The 19,988-nt window shown below is 37.5% G+C and overlaps 1 protein-coding gene across 1 annotated transcript in view; it reads right to left on the minus strand.

Moving 5' to 3' along the window:
- Nucleotides 1-19,988, minus strand: part of LOC127633768 (carbonic anhydrase-related protein 10) — a 214,229-nt gene that overhangs the window by 125,668 nt on the left and 68,573 nt on the right. The window contains exon 3 of the mRNA XM_052113067.1: nucleotides 12,052-12,194. Within this exon, the coding sequence (XP_051969027.1) occupies nucleotides 12,052-12,194 (143 nt within the window). The remainder of the gene's footprint in view (nucleotides 1-12,051; nucleotides 12,195-19,988) is intronic.

The raw sequence follows: 19,988 nt of genomic DNA on the forward strand, positions 1-19,988 counted from the left end.
AACCATAAGGGAACTCATTGAAACATCCCCTGCTTTCCTTAATTATTAGTAAATGACCATGTACATAATACAGATGAGCAATGTCCCTCTGAAACTCGTTAATATATAAACATTTAAATTTCCTCAATTTGAGCACTGTGGTCATGCCAATGTGAAACCTAAATAGTTAAGTTAATAGAAAACAGATGTCTTGATTCCTGTGATTATCTTGCTCATTACATTCAATAAAAATAGCAAGACAATTAATGGGGTGATAATAATATCTTGGGAAAAAATGTAAAAAACAATTAATAAAAAAAGTAAAGATAAGTTAAGATAAGAATGTCCAGAGAACATCTTCTGAACAAATGAATTACAATAGTGGCAACCTACTGGATTCCACAGCACTTTTTCAAACTGTATTTCATTGTGTAAACCAGGTGTCTACAACCGCAAAGGGATCTAGCAATTATTGTTTGATCTCAAACAAAAATCTGGCACAGAACCAGATCATTAGGATACAGGTTTAATCTTCTCTTCAGTCCAACAGTGGCAATAAATATTGCTGTCCTAAAAGATAGCATCAAATTATGTATGTATGAATATCTCTAAATCGATGGGCAAATTTTGGCTTTAAATAGACAGTACTATTTAAAGTACTATTTAAATAGACAGTACTATTTAGGTAGTAATGAAAGCTATGGTGTAGTGCACTGCACTGTACACTGAGACATTTTCAAGAAGGCCTGTATGCATTCTGAACCAGTCAGTCATGCTGACAGCTGGCTAGAGGGCTCTTTTCCATGTGTCAATCAGGAGAGAGGACAGGCGTCACTATAAGACTCTTCAGCACGCTAATATTAAAACTTACAGAAATTGTATATCTTGTTCTGTTGTCACTTGATATCCTTATCAACTAGGTTTGCTCTCGTAATTGGATAATTCATATACTCTGTTAATATAATCACAAAGTTACCATAACCTCAAACTCACTACTACATAATGTTTTCATTAGCTGTCTGCAGGTCAAAATAATGCATTAGAGATCAATAACATATATCTGAAAGCTTACTTGCAGCACACCATTTTTACTGAATATTTATGCATAGACACAGAGAAAAAATTATGCTTTGAGTCTATCTTATATATATTTTTAGATGTATTTCTGAAGTACTTATTATGAAGCACTCTGTTATACCTTAAAGAAATAGTTCCATTTAATGTTTGAAAGACGTTAGAATTAATAATGTTAGCCTCAGTCAAAATTCACTTCCATTGTACAAAACAAAATGCAATGAAAGTGAACGTAACTGAGGTTCCCCGTCTGTCGCTAACTTCAATGTTGTGTCGAAGAAGCGACACTAGGGGTCTCACTTGAGCGCCGAAAATACCTCTGATCTATGAAAAAAGGCTAATGAGAAGTTGCCGGACAGAATTAGCATGTCCCGCCCCCGGACATATGGGTATAAAGATGGGGAAATGCGTCTGTTTCATTCTGGATTTTTCTGAGGAGCCGGAAATGGTCCAGCCACAACAGTGGCTCGGCTCAGCGACATGGCTGGGAGGACACAACGTCTCGTTCCCTCCATCAGGGAACGGAGGTTAAATACGTAACCTAGACGTTCCCCGTCTGTCGCTCACTTCGACGTTGTGTCGAAGAAGCGACACTAGGGGTCCAATTTAATTCACGCCATGCGCTGAGCCGTGTACATGTACTGCTGACACAGGAGTGGGCAGGTACTTGACGTGCCAAAACGACCAGCTGTATCAGACTGCACGTACCCGTCCCCAATGCCCCATAAAGTCGTCTGAATCCTTATAGTTACCCTAGGCAGGGGAACAAGGTGACGCTTCCCAACCTGGGAACTGGCCGAGACTAGCCAGGCCTCTTTTCTCTCTATGTTTCTCGCATAGAGCAAAACACCTTTTATAAGGTTACTGATATGACTATAGTCCTCATCTCATGTGAGTGGTCATGATATACATATGTTACAAAATTATAATTAATTTCTTCAGGAGTAAATCTTTTTTAAAGGGAAGAAATTACTGAGTGCACCTTTAAATAATTAAGAGTCTGGCAAAAGGAAAACAATTGATTGTTTTGGATAATATAATATGTAATGGAGTTAACATAGCCCTAGATAAATTAGATAATTAACTTTTGCTGTTGTTCTGTAGTTAATATGAGTATATTTAGCTGCCCAACTCAAAATCGATGCTTAATTTTCAAATGTGCATTTCTATGTGACAAAAATTCAGTATTAATATTGTTAACTGCATTTGAGATTAAAAATTATTTCAGTATTATTATTGGTTTCTGTCCTGTAATTTTTATATTTAATTTTGATATACAGAATATGTTGCATTTGTAGGTGTAATTTTGGTAAAAGTCTCGACACCTCACCTTGGACCTCACTAATTTTCAAACCCTGGCTACAGCCCTGTTAGGGAGATATCCACAATGTTTAGTGTTGGGGGGCCTCCAGAAACAGGGTTGGGAACCACTGATCTAAGTTATACATGCCACTGGCTTTTGGAAAAAAACATTATGCTTCTTATTATATAGTAAGATATTTTACAGGTTTGGAAAATGAGCTCATGTTATCACACCAATCTATATCTAATAGAAATGAATGGAGCCCTTTAGACACAAAGATTTTAGAATTGTTTGCCAACTAATCCAATACAAAACTGCTGTGATGTGTTCATTCTAAATCAGGTTGTTCATTGACCTTATCGCCAGTAATGTCAGAACATACTATACCCTCTACTGAGTAACAGCTTAACTCGGCTTCACCCTTGTCACTACTGGTTATGAATGTCATTCTCTTCCATTGTCAGTCGGTTGGATAATATAGATGTGCAAAACATGTGTTACATTTCCCTGAATATCACATCTGATGGTTAATCCATGGCTAGAATGACTGTTATGGTTTGCCAAAGTGCGGCCTACACTGATTGTGAGCAGCTTTAAGACAACATTGTAAAACTTTGGTACTGCAGTTCTGTTTGTATTATGATAATGAAAAAAGTAACATTGACAACATCAATCCAGTAAAAATTAACAAAATTTCATCCACCACACAATTTTAACATTGGGTAATATTCAGACTGTCAACCAATGTGAAACTGACAAACATGCATGGGATTCTTTGTAAACATCTGTTAACTGCCGTTACAATATTCTGATATTGTATGTTTTTTATTAGGGTATTATTAATTTTATTAGATTTTTTTTTATGTTTTACTTATTTGCCACTTATATTAATAGAGATGGTACAGACCAGGAATTAAATGTTTCGTAGAAGAGGGACAATGTGAGTGGTGTTAAATGAATAGACAATCGTTTTTGTATTTACATTATGTTATTGTGCTAAACACCATGGATAATGAGAACTCGGATATGAGACAGTATTGTTGCTGCTGTCCCATTTTTCCTTTCAAGCGACTTTTACACAAGATCAAGGAGGAAGTTTGAACTAGATTTTCCCTGTAATGGGGGATTAGACCATTCACAGCCAGATATCCACAACATCTTTACATTCTGTTCCATTAGTTTATAACAATTATTAGCCTGATGGACAGGAACACCTACAAAGACAATAGCCATACTGAGATAAAGTATACTTGCAATAAATGAAACAAAAAACAATGGTACATTTTGTGGGTTCAATAGTAAGGTTTTATTTTTTCAGCTGTGTTCTTGATTTGTACTTGCCCTGTCAACAACTCAGTAGAACCACCACTTTAAAACATTTTATTTTTAGCAACATTTTTGATTCATAAATGCACATATATTTTTTCCATTAACCGTTAAGCTTTCTTATCTAACAATTTACAGTGATTTATTAGGTTTTTAAGCAAAAATAGCTGCTCATTATTCCACTGCAATGTAATTTAATAAATGCATAAACATACTTTTGCTGTAAAACAACGGTGTAAAGTGATTTATGATTCATGAACTGATGAAGCCAAGACTATTAAACTTAATTTTCACAATTTTGACAAGATATACAGTGGAGTGCATCAGTTTGCATCCCCCTTGCTGAATCTGCAAGATGTTTATTTGATCAACAATCAACTTGATCAACAAATGTATACCAATGACAATGTAGCACTGGTCCAAAAGGGCAAGTGACAGTCCCATTGTCTGGCCCCATCCTCCATCATACTCTCAACAGGCAATAAGCCATTCATATATATATATGTACACACACACACACAAAACACACACACACAATACTGTGCAAAAGGTTTAGGCACATGTGAAAAATGTTGCATATTGAGGATGTCTTCAAAAATAATGACATAAATAGTTTTCATTTATAACTTAATGTCACACAAATTCCAGTAAACATGAAAAAGCTAAATCAGTATTCAGTGTGATGGCCATTGCCTTTAAAACAGCACAAATTCTCCTAGGTACACATGGACACAGTTTATCTTGGTTGTTGGCAGACAGGATGTTCCAAGCTTCTTGGAGAATTCACCACAGTTCTTCTATCTATTTAGGCTGTCTCATTTCTGTGTCTTTATGTAATCTCAGACTGACAGGATGTTAATTGGGGGGCTTTGTGGAGGCCATGACATCTGTTGTAGGGCTCCCTGTTCTTCTATTCTAATCTTTTCTATTTGCAAAAGTAATGTTTGGGAGTCGAACATTTATATTTCATATGAACATTCTAAAGCTGAAGATATAAATCTTAAATGCTTTTGTGAAACATCTTATATGTCTAAGAATTTTGCACAGTACACTATACACTCACCTAAAGGATTATTAGGAACACCTGTTCAATTTCTCATTAATGCAATTATCTAATCAACCAATCACATGGAAGTTGCTTCAATGCATTTAGGGGTGTGGTCCTGGTCAAGACAATCTCCTGAACTCCAAACTGAATGTCAGAATGGGAAAGAAAGGTGATTTAAGCAATTTTAAGCGTGGCATGGTTGTTGGTGCCAGACGGGCCGGTCTGAGTATTTCACAATCTGCTCAGTTACTGGGATTTTCATGCACAACCGTTTCTAGTACATCCAGTATGCGGCAGTCCTGTGGGCGAAAATGCCTTGTTGATGCTAGAGGTCAGAGGAGAATGGGCCGACTGATTCAAGCTGATAGAAGAGCAACTTTGACTGAAATAACCACTCGTTACAACCGAGGTATGCAGCAAAGCATTTGTGAGCCACAACATGCACAACCTTGAGGCGGATGGGCTACAACAGCAGAAGACCCCACCGGGTACCACTCATCTCCACTACAAATAGGAAAAAGAGGCTACAATTTGCAAGAGCTCACCAAAATTGGACAGTTGAAGACTGGAAAAATGTTGCCTGGTCTGATGAGTCTCGATTTCTGTTGAGACATTCAGATGGTAGAGTCAGAATTTGGCGTAAACAGAATGAGAACATGGATCCATCATGCCTTGTTACCACTGTGCAGGCTGGTGGTGGTGCTGTAATGGTGTGGGGGATGTTTTCTTGGCACACTTTAGGCCCCTTAGTGCCAATTGGGCATTGTTTAAATGCCACGGCCTACCTGAGCATTGTTTCTGACCACGTCCATCCCTTTATGGCCACTATGTACCCATCCTCTGATGGCTACTTCCAGCAGGATAATGCACCATGTCACAAAGCTCGAATCATTTCAAATTGGTTTCTTGAACATGACAATGAGTTCACTGTACTAAAATGGCCCCCACAGTCACCAGATCTCAACCCAATAGAACATCTTTGGGATGTGGTGGAACGGGAGCTTCGTGCCCTGGATGTGCATCCCACAAATCTCCATCAACTGCAAGATGCTATCCTATCAATATGGGCCAACATTTCTAAAGAATGCTTTCAGCACCTTGTTGAATCAATGCCACGTAGAATTAAGGCAGTTCTGAAGGCGAAAGGGGGTCAAACACAGTATTAGTATGGTGTTCCTAATAATCCTTTAGGTGAGTGTATATATATATATATATTTAGCCTGAATATTGTAACCAAAATATTTTTAGCTAATTTTCAGTTCTGGTTTATTCATTGTCTTAATATGATATGATGAAAACCATGAAGTGAATCACTGAGAATTCAGAGGATTTCAATAAAGAACTGCTTTTGTAGTGTTGGGTTGGGATGACTAGGATCAGAATTGTACAGACAAGAAGGTACAGTGAAAATCTTAGCTGTAGAGGAGCACTTTGTCTTTGGTGTGGGAATAGAGGGCAGGAGACTGCTGGCCATGTATCCTCTTTCCCTGTGACCCATTTCCCTCCAACTCTCCTCTCTCATGCTACAGTGAATTTGCATCCCAACCCCTGGACCCCACAAAACATCCCTCCTGCGGACACAAGTGACTGAATTTAATTTTTTCCTAATCCATTTTTAGCTACAAGTTTACGATTGAAATGTATACACCCACACAGATGGACGTGACATGAACGCCAGCTTAGGTTGTGTATTTCGGCTCGCCTTGGAAGAGGCATGAACGAATCAGAGCATTTCAAGCGCTCACGATCGAGCAGTAATTAAATCCCATGCCTTGACAAGCAAGAGGCTGCAGCGAGACAGCCGTAATTGCAGTCTTTGAGATATTCATGTGCAAACTGCTTTGTATACTGTGACAGCTTAGCAGGTTTAGCCAACACAAACTTGAGTATAATTAATTTGAAACAGTAATTTGCATAACTAAATCAGTTCTCATTATCACAAAGCGTTTCACCCTCAGCAATAAACATCTGTGTCTTTTGTGTGTTATTACTTGAACCATGAAAAACATAGCTGATTTTCATGTGGGCAGGTTTATGTTGGGTAACAATGATTTTGCCAAATAGGACAAAGTTCATGAATCAGCATCCTTGTTGGTCCTGGAATAACATTCTCATTTAACCAATCAGATTTCACAGGGAAAATGCCAGGGTTAAAGGTAGTCTTAGGACTAGGGTTAGGGGTTTGTACACCATGCTTATTGTCTTATTGTCAATTGTTATTGTCATTTCCATCTGATTTTAAGGGTAGGCTTAGATTGATTGGGGTAAGAGTTAGGACTAGAGATACGTTTAAGGTTATGTTTCTTTGAAAATAACTCTGTTCAAGGACCATTTAAATATGTAAAAAAAAAGCAGAAAGCAGAAGTCTTACTTGGAAAAATCACAGTTAAATGTATATGGAAGTGCAACGTAGTGCAGCGTATTTCTAGTGGGAAGACTAGCAGCTGTATATCATCACTACATTAGCGGGGTAATTCCTAGCCAATCGCATGTAAGCCATTGCTTTATAAGTCTGCTCACAATCTATCACATTGCTGTTTCAGTGCGCTAAAACACAGGCAACCTCCTCCACCCCACCACCACCAGCTGAGCCCTGTCCCGCGCGGGGGTAGGCTCCTTGCCCCTGCCTCCTATCTCCGGCAGGATATGACGGTTCCGGGCACAACTCTCTCGGACCGCCGGACGGGGCCTACGCCAAAGAGAGAGACATTACTTTGTTTTACATTTATCAAATAAATGGCATCTTAAACTTCACTCAAGCCTGCGTGTCTTCCCGATAGAAAGTATATTATGTCACCTTTTGGTAGATTTGAAGTTTTTCATTAATATTTTCCATCTGAACTTAAAATTGAAAAACTTTTACAATAAGTTATATATGTTTACTTATAGTTCCCCGTCTGTCGCTCACTTCGACGTTGTGTCGAAGAAGCAACACTAGGGGTCTCTCTTGAGAGCCTTTCGCATCTCTGATCTACGAGAAAAGGCAGACAGAGATTTGCATGTCCCACCCCCGGACATACGAGTATAAAGGGAGGGAAATTCGTCTGTTTCATTCAGAAATTTTCTTCGGAGCTGACTGGTTGTGTATGCAGTGTATGCACACACTGTTCCTCCCATATCTGAATATGATTGCTGTTGGATCTACGGCGCATATCAGCGGCTTTCTCCCTTCTCTGTACGGCAGTGCAGCTTTGCCCCTGGGTGCTTCGACATTCAGTAAAATTGTTTATTTTCACTAAAAGAGCATATACACAGCTTGCATTGAAAGTCCTTTTCAGGAAGCGTCTTTATAAAGATGTCCTTCCACCCCGTATAGTTCCTGGATGCGGTAGAGTGATCACACCGAGGCAGCATTTGTGGATGGCTCATGTTCTTGATGCGAGAACATGACCATGGCAACATTGCGGTCATGGCTTTCCTTCCTCAGAAGGAACACCACTCCAGCTGCCCCCTGCATCGCTCCTTCTTCCCACGGGATTGAGGACGACCCGGCTGGCATTGGAGGCGATTTGGGGATGGCAGCGGGCTCGGCTACGCCCCCATGAACCTCCCGCCCCCCAGCACACTCGTTGACTTCCGTCCGGGTTCGAAGCAACAGCGGCTTGTCTCACAGCCAGCCTGCCTATATTCTTGAGCCCCCCGAGCTGGATGAGCTCGCCGCTGCATCGGAGAGTGGTCCGGCGTCTGACGCGGATGACTCGTCTGAGGCTGACGTCCAGATGTCCGACATGCTTGCCCGGGCCACCGTCAGCATGGGGACTTCCCGGAAGTGCATGATGTGCTGACAAGTTCGTGGAGGACACCCTTCTCCAACCGTAAATATACCCCTGTGGGAATTTTCCACAGTATGGTCCCTTTGCGAGTGGACCCGCGTCTCCCTTGGGCAGTTCCCACTGCCCCCTGGTCGCCGTGATTGTAGGAACTCCTCCTTCCCAATGAGGCAGGATCTACCATAGATCAGAGAGACCCCTAGTGTCGATTCTTCGACACAACGTCTCGTTCCCTCCATCAGATAACGGAGGTTACATCCGTAACCTAGATGTTACATTAGGTATCATGAACTAACAATGAAAAATTATTTTCACAGCAATTATGAACTTTGTTAATGTTAATTCATAAATATGCAATACAATTTTTAATGTTAAATGTATATATAGAAATTAAATGAATATTCTATGTTTAATACAAGTTAATCTTAATATACAGCATTTGTAACATAATGCTGATAAACACAAACATTAATTTTGACTTGTCCCTCGCTTTCTTTAGAGTACAAAACTGGGTTACATTGAGGCACTTCCAGTGGAAGTAAATGGGGCCAATCCGTAAACAACATCCGTGTTAATTATTATTTTAGTGAGAAAAAAAATCACTTACCGTTTTATGTGTAATGTTATATCCAATTTTTTCAATTTTGCTGGCATGGAAACTAAAACGCAGGCTTAACCAACTTTACAACTCATATAATACACCAGTTTTAACAGAATAATTCACAAAGTGCTTAAAAAAAACCTCTTCCAAATTGGCACATTGTAGGTGCCTTATTTGTATCTTAATTTTTGCACTTTCTTTTCTTTTTTTTTATGGTAATCTACATACTGTTGAGCTTCACTTGTATTAAACCTGAAATATTCTGTTAACATTAACCAAGATTAATAAATGCTGTAAAAGAACTGTTCATCATTAGCTTGTTAACTATTGTAACTAATTTTAAATGCAGACAACATTATTTTAAAGTGTATCTCCACAATGATATGACTCCAAGACAAGATGCTTAAGGAAATTAAGCGGTTGTGCCTTAACATGAATATTCGGCAGAGTTGCAGCAATAAAGCAGATAAAAATGATCGTCTAGGAACGCATAACGTCTGTTGTTTATGCAATATAAACTACAAGCAGCAAGGGTACACAAACCATTTGCTACAAGAAATTGAAAATCATCAACAGTGAAAAGAGCTGGTACACACTAGTACAGGGTCGACATGAAATAATACGTAAGAGAAAAGAGATCTAGAAGGGCCAAAATATAAAATGGTGCCTTCAACATCATGTTTCCCTGCAGATGACTACAGATGTCATCCCATGGCTCCATGTTTGCCGTTCCACCATGCTCTCAGCGTAATTACGCTGATTTCAGTGCAGCTAGTGGAGCAATCTGCACGTGGCAGAAGACTCCCCATCTGGCCATATATGCATCTTGCATGTTAAATGATTTCAATTGCCTTCTCCCTTTAGCCAGTTTACAGTAAGAATGACATTACTGTCCTGATCTTTGAATTTGGATGAACAGATTATTAAATACAACTACAAACCATTTAATTTAAAAAACAAATCCATAGAATCTGGTGTTCGTTTACACTTATTTAGCACAATAAAACCTTTTCTTTTTTTTGGTGCTCTGCATGTCATGCTTTCCACCAGTTTAAACATAGAAGTGTTTAAGGCGCTATGCCTGTTATGTCAATTGTGTTATTGTTCTTAAACTGCAGAATTTAGTCCCCCCCCCAATTGAGTCAAAATATATTACGCTAATATCTTTTTCAAAATGTAAACTACCCAAGCTAATGAAATTGCAATGACAAGGCTGATTCCCTGAGTAATCTAATATGATATTCACGTAAATAAATAAAATCCTTGTAGATCAGATCTTTCATATCATTGTTTCTCTCTGGGCATGCCTGTGTCCCGTACTAACACAACTGACAAAGGAAAGACACACGCTGTACTACTGTGCTATGTACAACTATTCTATGCTAAAATAAATATGTCTCGATAATTAGGCCTATCTTATATCTACAGTACCCCAAAGCTAATGACACTGGGAGAAAAACAGTCTTTTTGTCTGTGACATATTTTCATATTCATGTCTAAAATTCTCCACTTTGCTGATTTGAGACTTCAATAATGGGATACGATACAGTCATCTTCCTCTCATGTAAGAGTGATTAAATTCATGAAAAGCTCTTCAAGTAATTGCGGCTCATCTACAGCAGAGCAAATATTCAATTAATGTAGACAATTTAATAACTTTGATTCCCTCAATCCGAAGCACACAACCTTGATGCATGTCTGCTTTTAATTAATTGGTTTTCTATTCAGAGGTCATTTTAATTTCCTTTAACTATTCATTAAAACATTTATCACGCTAGTGGAAATTCTGGCAAAATAAACTTCTCTCTGACAGAAACTCTCAAGATGGTTTTGTTTGGTGTTCTGTGACTCAACACTTCGGGTTTCCATCAATGATTACAGTCCAGCACTACATGCTTTGAAGTTGACATTTTGGTGTGAAAAAACAGACACGTTCCAGCAAATCAATGGACAGGAAGTGCATTATAATATGTCTCAACTACCTGAAACAGCTGAAAGTTGAACCTCTGAAAAGTTCATATCTTTTGCAACTCTTTAATCCAAACAGGAAGTTCAAGATGGAAGAACTTAGGTCTGTTTTTAAAGATGAGTCATAAATTAATGTAACTCCATGATGTAATGACTTATGGACTGACAAGTAAACCGTAACAAACACAATGTTGTAACTCTCAAAACATGTTAAATGGGTTGATATATGCCACTAATAACAGCAATTAGTTGAAAACAAAAGTTATTGTTTAGTATGAACTCCATTCAGTATTAAATTATATTAATGTGCAAGACCTCAATTATTACACCGTTAATGTATTTGAAGAGATGATTTACTAATACAAAACATCTCAAGTTCTCAAACACTTTAACAAAATTTACGAACAAATGGTAGAACAAAAAAGTACGATTCCATACAAAGCTAACATAGTCAATGTACCAAATTTGATTATTACATTGTTCAATTCATTACATTTAATTAGAGATTTATTACAGCATAATCTTAAATAATTCTTCTAATTATTTTTTTTTTTTTATAGATTTACAGGTTTAAATAAATAAAACAAATCAAGATTTTCCATGTTGTCTCAGACATTTTGGACTCCACTGTACGTATTCACAGACACCACTATATATGAGTTCGGGGGTCTTGACTTTTAAAACCTGCTGTTGATTAAATGACTACATACTGTAGAAGCAGTAGTGAAAGCTATGAGTAACTTTACAAATTGTACAATTCAAACTAAGCATCATACTTACTGTAACTGTCCTCAGCCTTATTGTATCTAACAAATTCACTAACCTGATAGTATGCATTTGCCCATGTTTCCTTTTTTTTATCATCACAGTAAAATTTTCACAGCTGATCATAGCACTTTGACACATGAAACAATGTCCTTTACCAAGCAGCTAAGCGCACTGGTACAGGAGCCATGAAGACATCAGAAAAGACATGGCTTACCTTTCGCCCTCCAGTGTTAAGCCTCAGCGGTGTCAGGAAGGGATCGAATATCATATGGCTGGTCTCAATGTTGACTGGAGACTGTCTCTTCCCCACAGAACACAGATTCCAGGCAGAATTTACAAGCCCCCAGAAAGATGGCACTGCAACAAGGGAAAGTACATGCAATGAAAACATGAACCTATAAAGCAGGCATATTTATTGTAAGAAAACTGTGTTTGATGCTTTATGGGCAGAAAAAAAATCTAATGTCTATTAATTGTTCTCTGATATTACTAGAGTACAATTACTGCATTATCAAAAGCATAGTTTTGGTACTGTGAATTATTATGAGTGAGAACTTTTGGAAAAACGATTTATATGGCATAACATATTTCAATACACTTTCTAAACTTTGAGTCAATGCATGATGTAAAAGAAAAGAAAATAATAATAATTGTGCCAACAGCTTTAACAAAGTTATGTGAATGTGAACTAAATCTAAATAGACATCAGACATAATCTATTACTGTGTAATGAAAATGTGTTTTTCAGGTTTTTCAGCTTTCCACTGCAATAAAAAATAATAGGAGATATTCCAGAGGGTATTTTTAATTTATGTCGTCATAAGAAACATGTATGTTATGTAGACATGTACATTTAATGATATCAGGCTGGTTCTCACTGTTAAGATGATGTGCACTATGAAGTGCACAAGTGAAGTTAATATGTGGTTAACAAGAAGTAACCACACAAAAAAAAAAAATTGTGAATTGCTCATCACACTTTCCGACTATGATAGTTTTACATAAGAGAGTCAGAGCTGCACTAACCTTATATGCTTTCAAATAACTTCATTCAACATTGGAGTTCCAGCAGCCCATGACATTTTCAAGCAATTTAGAAGGTTTACACAAAGTGTTCTCTTTGGCATTTCATGTGGAGGCTGAGCTGGATCACAGCGATGTGCTACATGCACCTCCAGCTGACAACCATTACATGAGATGATTGACAGCCTGCTAAGCAGGATTATTTATCAATAATTTATGAACAGGCAGCAGTGTGGCTGGGGACCTTCAAGCTTGCATCTTCTATCAAGTCAATTCCACTGCTGGAAAATGTTGGTCTGGTCACCTGAACCAGTTGGCCAAGCAGAAGATTGATGATGTACTGTAGTTTCACAACCTATCCTAACCAGGTCCAAACCAGGTGTATAATATTTTAGAGGTATGAAAATTAGATATTTTCTGTCCACACTGAAAGTGAAACTGCTGCTTGATCAAGCAAAATTACAGCCAGTCAGAAGATGTACAGTTAAGAGAAGCAGGAATGGCAGAAAAAATAAAAACGAGATATTTGCGAGCAGAATTCCATATACCATTTTGTATTCTGAGTAATGCCCATCAAATAGTCTGTAGGCTACTTATTACTAGTACAGGCAGACATTCTTATTATTACACATTTTCTGCTATTATTCTGTCTAGAACAAAACAAACTGTGGTCAGTCATTGTTCAAGTCATTTGTTGAAGGTCTGGCTATGCGAGACTAGACTAGACAATACACAACACAATTCTGTCTGTGACAACAATAACATCAGCAATTCTATCTGCTTTTCAGCCCTTAAAATAAATAAAGACTATGCATAAATCACTGTTTAGATTGTTCTGATGCAGAGACAAGCAGGTGGTATCCACACCACATTTTTCATGCCGTGAATCGCAATAATTTGAGGCTGCATTTTTCAGAGAAAGCACCACCTGCTGTTTTCTGGCATGTGAGTGTTCAAAAATTCTCCTTGAGAAAAGAACCAGACAAAGAAGTAGCATGTACACACACTTTCATACATGGATATACAAACTCAGACAAGCACACGTAGACTATCAATTAATTACCAACAAAAGCCTTCATCAGCCAAGTAACTAAGGACAATTGCATCTATGTGAACTTCTGCAGTTATTCCAGGATGAACTTCAAAGTCATTAGTCATTAATCTTACAGTTCATACATAATCTTTGTTTAAACATTGACCTTTAATACTGACTTAGTTTAATAATATTAAAACATGACTTTAACTATACATAAGTAATATTTACATTATATTCATGATGTTAGCCAGAGGGGATCTGGTGCCCACAGTGAGTCTGGATTCTCCCACGGTTATTTTTCTCCATTAACCAACATCTTATGGAGTTTTGTGTTCCTTGCCACAGTCGCTTTCAGCTTGCTCACTGGGGTTATTAATACAATTATTATTTAATTATTTATTTTTATACACAATTTACGATCATATTTTACTACGATCAAACTACACAATGATGAATTGAATAATATATTGATTTTAAAGATTGATTTTCTGTTAATGCATGATTTTCTGTAAAGCAGCTTTGAAACGATGTGTGTTGTTTAAAGTGCTATACAAATAAAAATGGCTTGATTTACATGTTGTGTAATCTCTTCAGCCCCCTAGTGTTATGCTCAGAAAGCTTGCATATTGTTCAGGGACAATGCTTCATGAACAAAAGTGTGACTCAACTCAGACCCACAGCTGAGAAACCTTTTGATTAATTAAAAGTACACCTGGATGTTTGGTCTGTCATCACTTCAGCACTCCTTTCTCAAAATCAACAGCCTGCTGCCAAAGTAAGAAATTATCCAATATTTTCCCCATGGAATTCTTTTTCAGGGGGATTTCTTCCTTAATGATGCTACATTTTTACACATAGCATGACTGCTATGTCAAATAAATTCATCGATTAATTAAAAATATATGGAATAAGAATAATGCAAGATCAGGCCCAGAAACAAAACCATAAACAAAAACAAAAAGCTAAAGTACAACACACAACAACAAGAAACAAAAACCAAAGCAAAGCGAAATTAAAAAGCTAAAACAAAAAAGCATAACAAATAAATAAATAAATAAATAAAAAGAAAAAGCAAAAAGCAAAAGCAAATAAAAGCAAAACAAGTTCACTTTTCTGCCCCCACAATTCAAATATCTGGAGCATTTTCTGTCACTTACACAGTTGCATTTTTTCATGAGAGCAGATTAATTTCTAACACTGCCTTCTGCTATGCAACTCTCATTTCCTGGTAGAAAAAAAAAACACTATTGTTCAAAAAGTGCTGTAGTAGAGAAAGCAAAAATATATATATATACACTAGAAAAAAGTTGAGTCATCTCTTAGTTAGGAAAGTGTTGAATTGGGTAGTAATGTCCTCCAAGAAACAGGCAGAAGAAAAGCAATAAATTAGATGCATCACTCGTAATCCAAATTACAGGAAATCCTCAACCAGAATGGGGCTGCAGCATATGGAATCGATCCATTAAACACAGTTCACATGTCATAAATGGTCAAATGCTTATTGCCCATGGTAGCTATAAAAAGAACAATCACAGAGGTGGCACAATTTGTCACCTTTGGCAATCTGCCAGAAATAATTCCCCTCAATCCTATACATACATAATCAAGTTGATTCTTCCCTTTAAATAGAGTGGCCTGTAAGTAAGTTGTAAAGGGATATTTTAAATATGTCACTAGAAAAATTTTGCAAATCATGTAAGGGAACAAATGAAGTGCTGACCACAATTTTTATGGAGCAACTCCCGATCTTGAGGGTCAGATTCTGAGTGCTGGATAGGGGAAGATGCAGATGACCACCGTGATCTGGCATACTTTACTGGGTTTGTACAGTATTGCTTCACCACTGCAGTCCAGGTACCTGAAGCAGCTCATTAAAATGCATGAAGTGCACTTAACTACACTCCACATCTGGACAGATGCTCAGTTATAAAACTCTTCTCCATCATTTAATCACTGCTGATATGATCAACAGAAAATGTACACCATTTTTTTTCAGTTCACTCTAAAAAATAAAGTTTAATATAAAGGAACCCTTAATTGTTTTCTCTCAATCAGGCAGCAATGGTAAACATTTTGTCTAGACACATTCGCCTGGTCTTTAAAAAGACAGAGGAGGTCGTTCTGTTTAATAACCTGTAAAAACTCACATCTGAAAACAGATGTACCCCTTTAGTTCAAGTTTTTTATCCTTTAAGTTGTCAGGGCCCATTAAAAGTTAAAAAGCCAATAAAATAATAACATCTCAATTGTATGAGTATAAATTAACATTTTACGTAAATTTAGTTTTTTGTAATAGCAGAAAACGAATTTACTCTATAAACAAATAATTCAAATGTCTCAACTGCATTTATTCTATGCATACAGTATACCCAAGTATTCAATACATACTTAAGTGCATACATATACATATGTACAGATCAGAATTATTACACATTCAGTATCTACTGACCATTGCTCACCTGGACAATTTGCAATACTCTTTATGTTATCTAATCATATCTATTTATTGTTGTTATTTGATCTATACCCAAATTAAAAGAAATGAATTATGTGTTTGATATCTGCCCTTGCAATCTAAGCACAGGGGAATTTTTTATCTATAATTTACATTGACAGAGAAACCACATCTATTCCCAGGATTACAAGGGTTGGTTGTTATTCTTTGACAATTGAAATCTACATACTTACAGACTAATTATTGCCTTCCTCTTTGTAATTGCTGGCTTATGTTCAGGCCACCCCCAAGGTTTATTAAAGTTCAGTGTCGAGATGAATGCAGGCGCTAGGTCTGAGAAGTCGACACACTTGCACCAATTAAGACTCACTTTAATTACATCCCCTTCCAGATCGGCCACAAAATCATAAACCTCTGTCCCAAGATGCAGTTGACTGCATAAGAGCTATGCACTTAACATTTAAATGAAAGGAGCAAAAGTATTAAAGGTTTCTTAGAATAGAGAGCAACAAAGTGTGAGAAAAAACACAGCTTACATCCCATTATATCTCTGGGTATCTTGGACAAACATCAAATAATTTTACAGTCTGTTAATGTGCTGATGAAGTGTTTATGTTAATAATACTGCAAAAAAGCAGTCAATAAATATATTCTAAACAAGGTTGTGCATATAAAATCTTAATGATCCTAAATGTTAAGTAGAACTTATATTTAAATATAAAACCTGCTCAACTCATTCCTAAACTGAGAGACAGCACTGCAGCTTCAAAACAAGACTACAACATGGAGGATCAATCTAGTTCCCCAGCAAATGACCAAACATATATGACATATATTAATTCCCAAAAAGATTTCCCAAAACTTCCCTTATCTTCTGCTGGTCAGACAAACAGATTGTTCCACCTCAAACTCATGCCCTCCACTAACCGTCCATACTGTATGCATATATTACGACATCACATACGACATCACAAGGTCGTGGGAAGTTTCTTCACCTTATGACAGTGCTCGATGTGCGCAATTCGCATCAATAGTACCTGCAGCAGTTCTAACTCTTCTATGGTGCTGCTACGGTGTGCTATTTGTGAAACAATCAGGTAAAGTGGTGATGGGGAGAACCGCCACCATTTTGTTTCCACTTCGAGCACTGCCTTATGGACCACATGCACAGTCCGAACATTTGAATGATAATGCATGAGAAATGCCTATGCACCAGCAGGGCTCCAAGTATGCCTTAAGTTCAGTTCATCCAACAGATACAGTGCAGCAGTATTATAATATAATTCTAAATTGTAATTCTGTACTGCACTGTTTTATATGTGATGATTTTTGGCCTTTTCCTTTGCCTGTATCTTTGTCTACACATTCGAAAACTGTATAGGTGTGGTGGTGCTGAAATACCTTATGTGGAGACATGATAACTAGGGTAGAACAACTTATTTTCAGTACACACCTGTCATGACAGGCAGGAATGTTTTGTGAAAAAAAATTTCTTTGCATTTAAGAATGCAAAATCCAAGCAATTATTAGTGAATGAGGCCCATTGCTACTATCTCTGGCTGGTTGTGATGCTCAAAAAACTGGGCAATACTTTGGAAGCACCATAGTGTCAAACTTTTACTTAAAAGTTGTTTCTGCATGAGGCTGGGATAAATATTTTAACTTCAAGTTATGTTGTTAAGGAATACTACCTAGTCTAGCACTTTTAAAGTCAGATTTTCATGAGCAATTCAGCTTTCTCTCTTTTAATTGGCACAGATCATCAAAGTAGTACTTTATCAGGTGAAGCATTAGTGTAACAGACCCCTCGTAATAATTAGTGGCCAATACCACAATTCATTCAAAAGCTTTCACTGCAACGCTAAACAGATCTGGAGGAAAAGTGGCATGAGCCAGGAAAAGCAAGGAGTCCCTCTGTATAAATGGCAGAAGACAGCTCAACCTGTGTGAATGTCCTCTTATGCTAGTGTAATTTCAGCACCCTGGGCCAATGGGCCTCATTACGCCGGTCCATCCCGAGAACAATACACATGACAGTCAAGTTAACTCCTCCTGTCATTTGTTAATGGGCAGGGATATCTAACCTGGCAACAAAGAGGGCTTCTCAAAGCAGAATACCAATGGGAACAAGAAGCAAGCAAACCGTTAAGTGAAGTGAGTGTCACAGAGGATATTTGCTGCGATTGCGTAGTCCAGACCAGATGTCACTTGCAACCCCTACCCCTGTAATTTTGCATCAGAAGCAAGGGACGTTTGTGTCAACAGTGAAAGACAACCATGAGAATTAGCAAATAACAACTCAAAAACTCGAATGAAAAGAAGCTCAACTGCATTCATTCAGTCTTCGACCTTTTCAATTTACCACAAATTTATGCAACCAAAAATTGCTTTACGTCTGTATGCAGCAAATCATTGCAATAAGATGCAAAATATGGGAGCTGGTGAGGCAGACAATTTATTTACACAAGTAGTGATGAGAAGTGCATAAAACAGTAAGTGTGACAAGAAGAATGCATGGATGCAAATTAAACATCAATAGAGGTTCACTTCCACGATTTAGGATGAATTGCTTTCATCCCAATTATGAACTGTATCAGAGTTCACAAGAACCATGTCCAGGTCACATTTTCAAGTGGTGTGGTTCACTGGTGCACAACCGAGCCCGTAAAAAAAACAGTTTCACTCCAACCAAACAAATGTCGACCCCAAAAGCTCAAGTGTGAAGGCAACTTTAGTTTTCCACAGGTAGCACATATATATAAGCTCCTCCACCACAGAAACCTCAACAGCACAGTTCTTAACCAAACCTTCTAATTGCTGCCTGCCTGTTTAGGAAGCTTTTTATCTCCAAGGTGTCCTTCAGTGCTGGCCTCCTCAGGATCCGTAGAAAAGTGGCTTTATCCTTTAGCACTTCTGAGCTGACAATAAGCCCATAGAACAAAATGAAAAGCTATTTGAAAGGTTTCAAAGTACTACTATTGATATCTTCACATGGACTAGTGGATGTATGCTGGAATTAATGTTTAATTTTTATCTTTAATAAAATAATCTTAATATTAAGTTTCACCAGTTGTCCTTTAAGAGCAATTAATCATGTGTCTGAACATACATCTCTTTAGGTTAGAAACTCATCTAGGAATATCACCTCCTTTTTAATTCAGTGTAAGTCTAAAATCAGTATGGATAATAACTGAATAAATGTGTGGCAGAACACAATTACTAGCAAGCTTGCTTTCGTTCAATATGTAAATACACTTCTGAACAGCTAGAAGTCCTAAGGCTTCTCTGCACACAATTACAGAGTTTTCTTTCACTATCCTCTCAGTTTCTGTGCTGTTTTCTCCATTACTTAAGCTCTCTTTAGCTGTCTGTTAACCATTTCAGGCATGTCAGAGTGTGGATTTAGCCTAAAGCGCTCATTGAATCTGTAAATAATCCCCAAGTCATCCTGCTATCATCTTTGACCTGCTTGTCAGTTTAGAAGTTTGCTGTGTCATAAAGTCGCTATTAAGTTCTCTTTCTTTCTTTCTTTCTTTCAATCCATCTATCAATACATTCATCCATCCACAGTATCTGTCAATGGATCCATCAATCCATCCATCCATCAATCCATACACAGTATCTATCTATCAATGTA

This window comes from Xyrauchen texanus, chromosome 40 (assembly GCF_025860055.1).
Source record: "Xyrauchen texanus isolate HMW12.3.18 chromosome 40, RBS_HiC_50CHRs, whole genome shotgun sequence".
NCBI classification, from domain to species: domain Eukaryota; kingdom Metazoa; phylum Chordata; class Actinopteri; order Cypriniformes; family Catostomidae; genus Xyrauchen; species Xyrauchen texanus.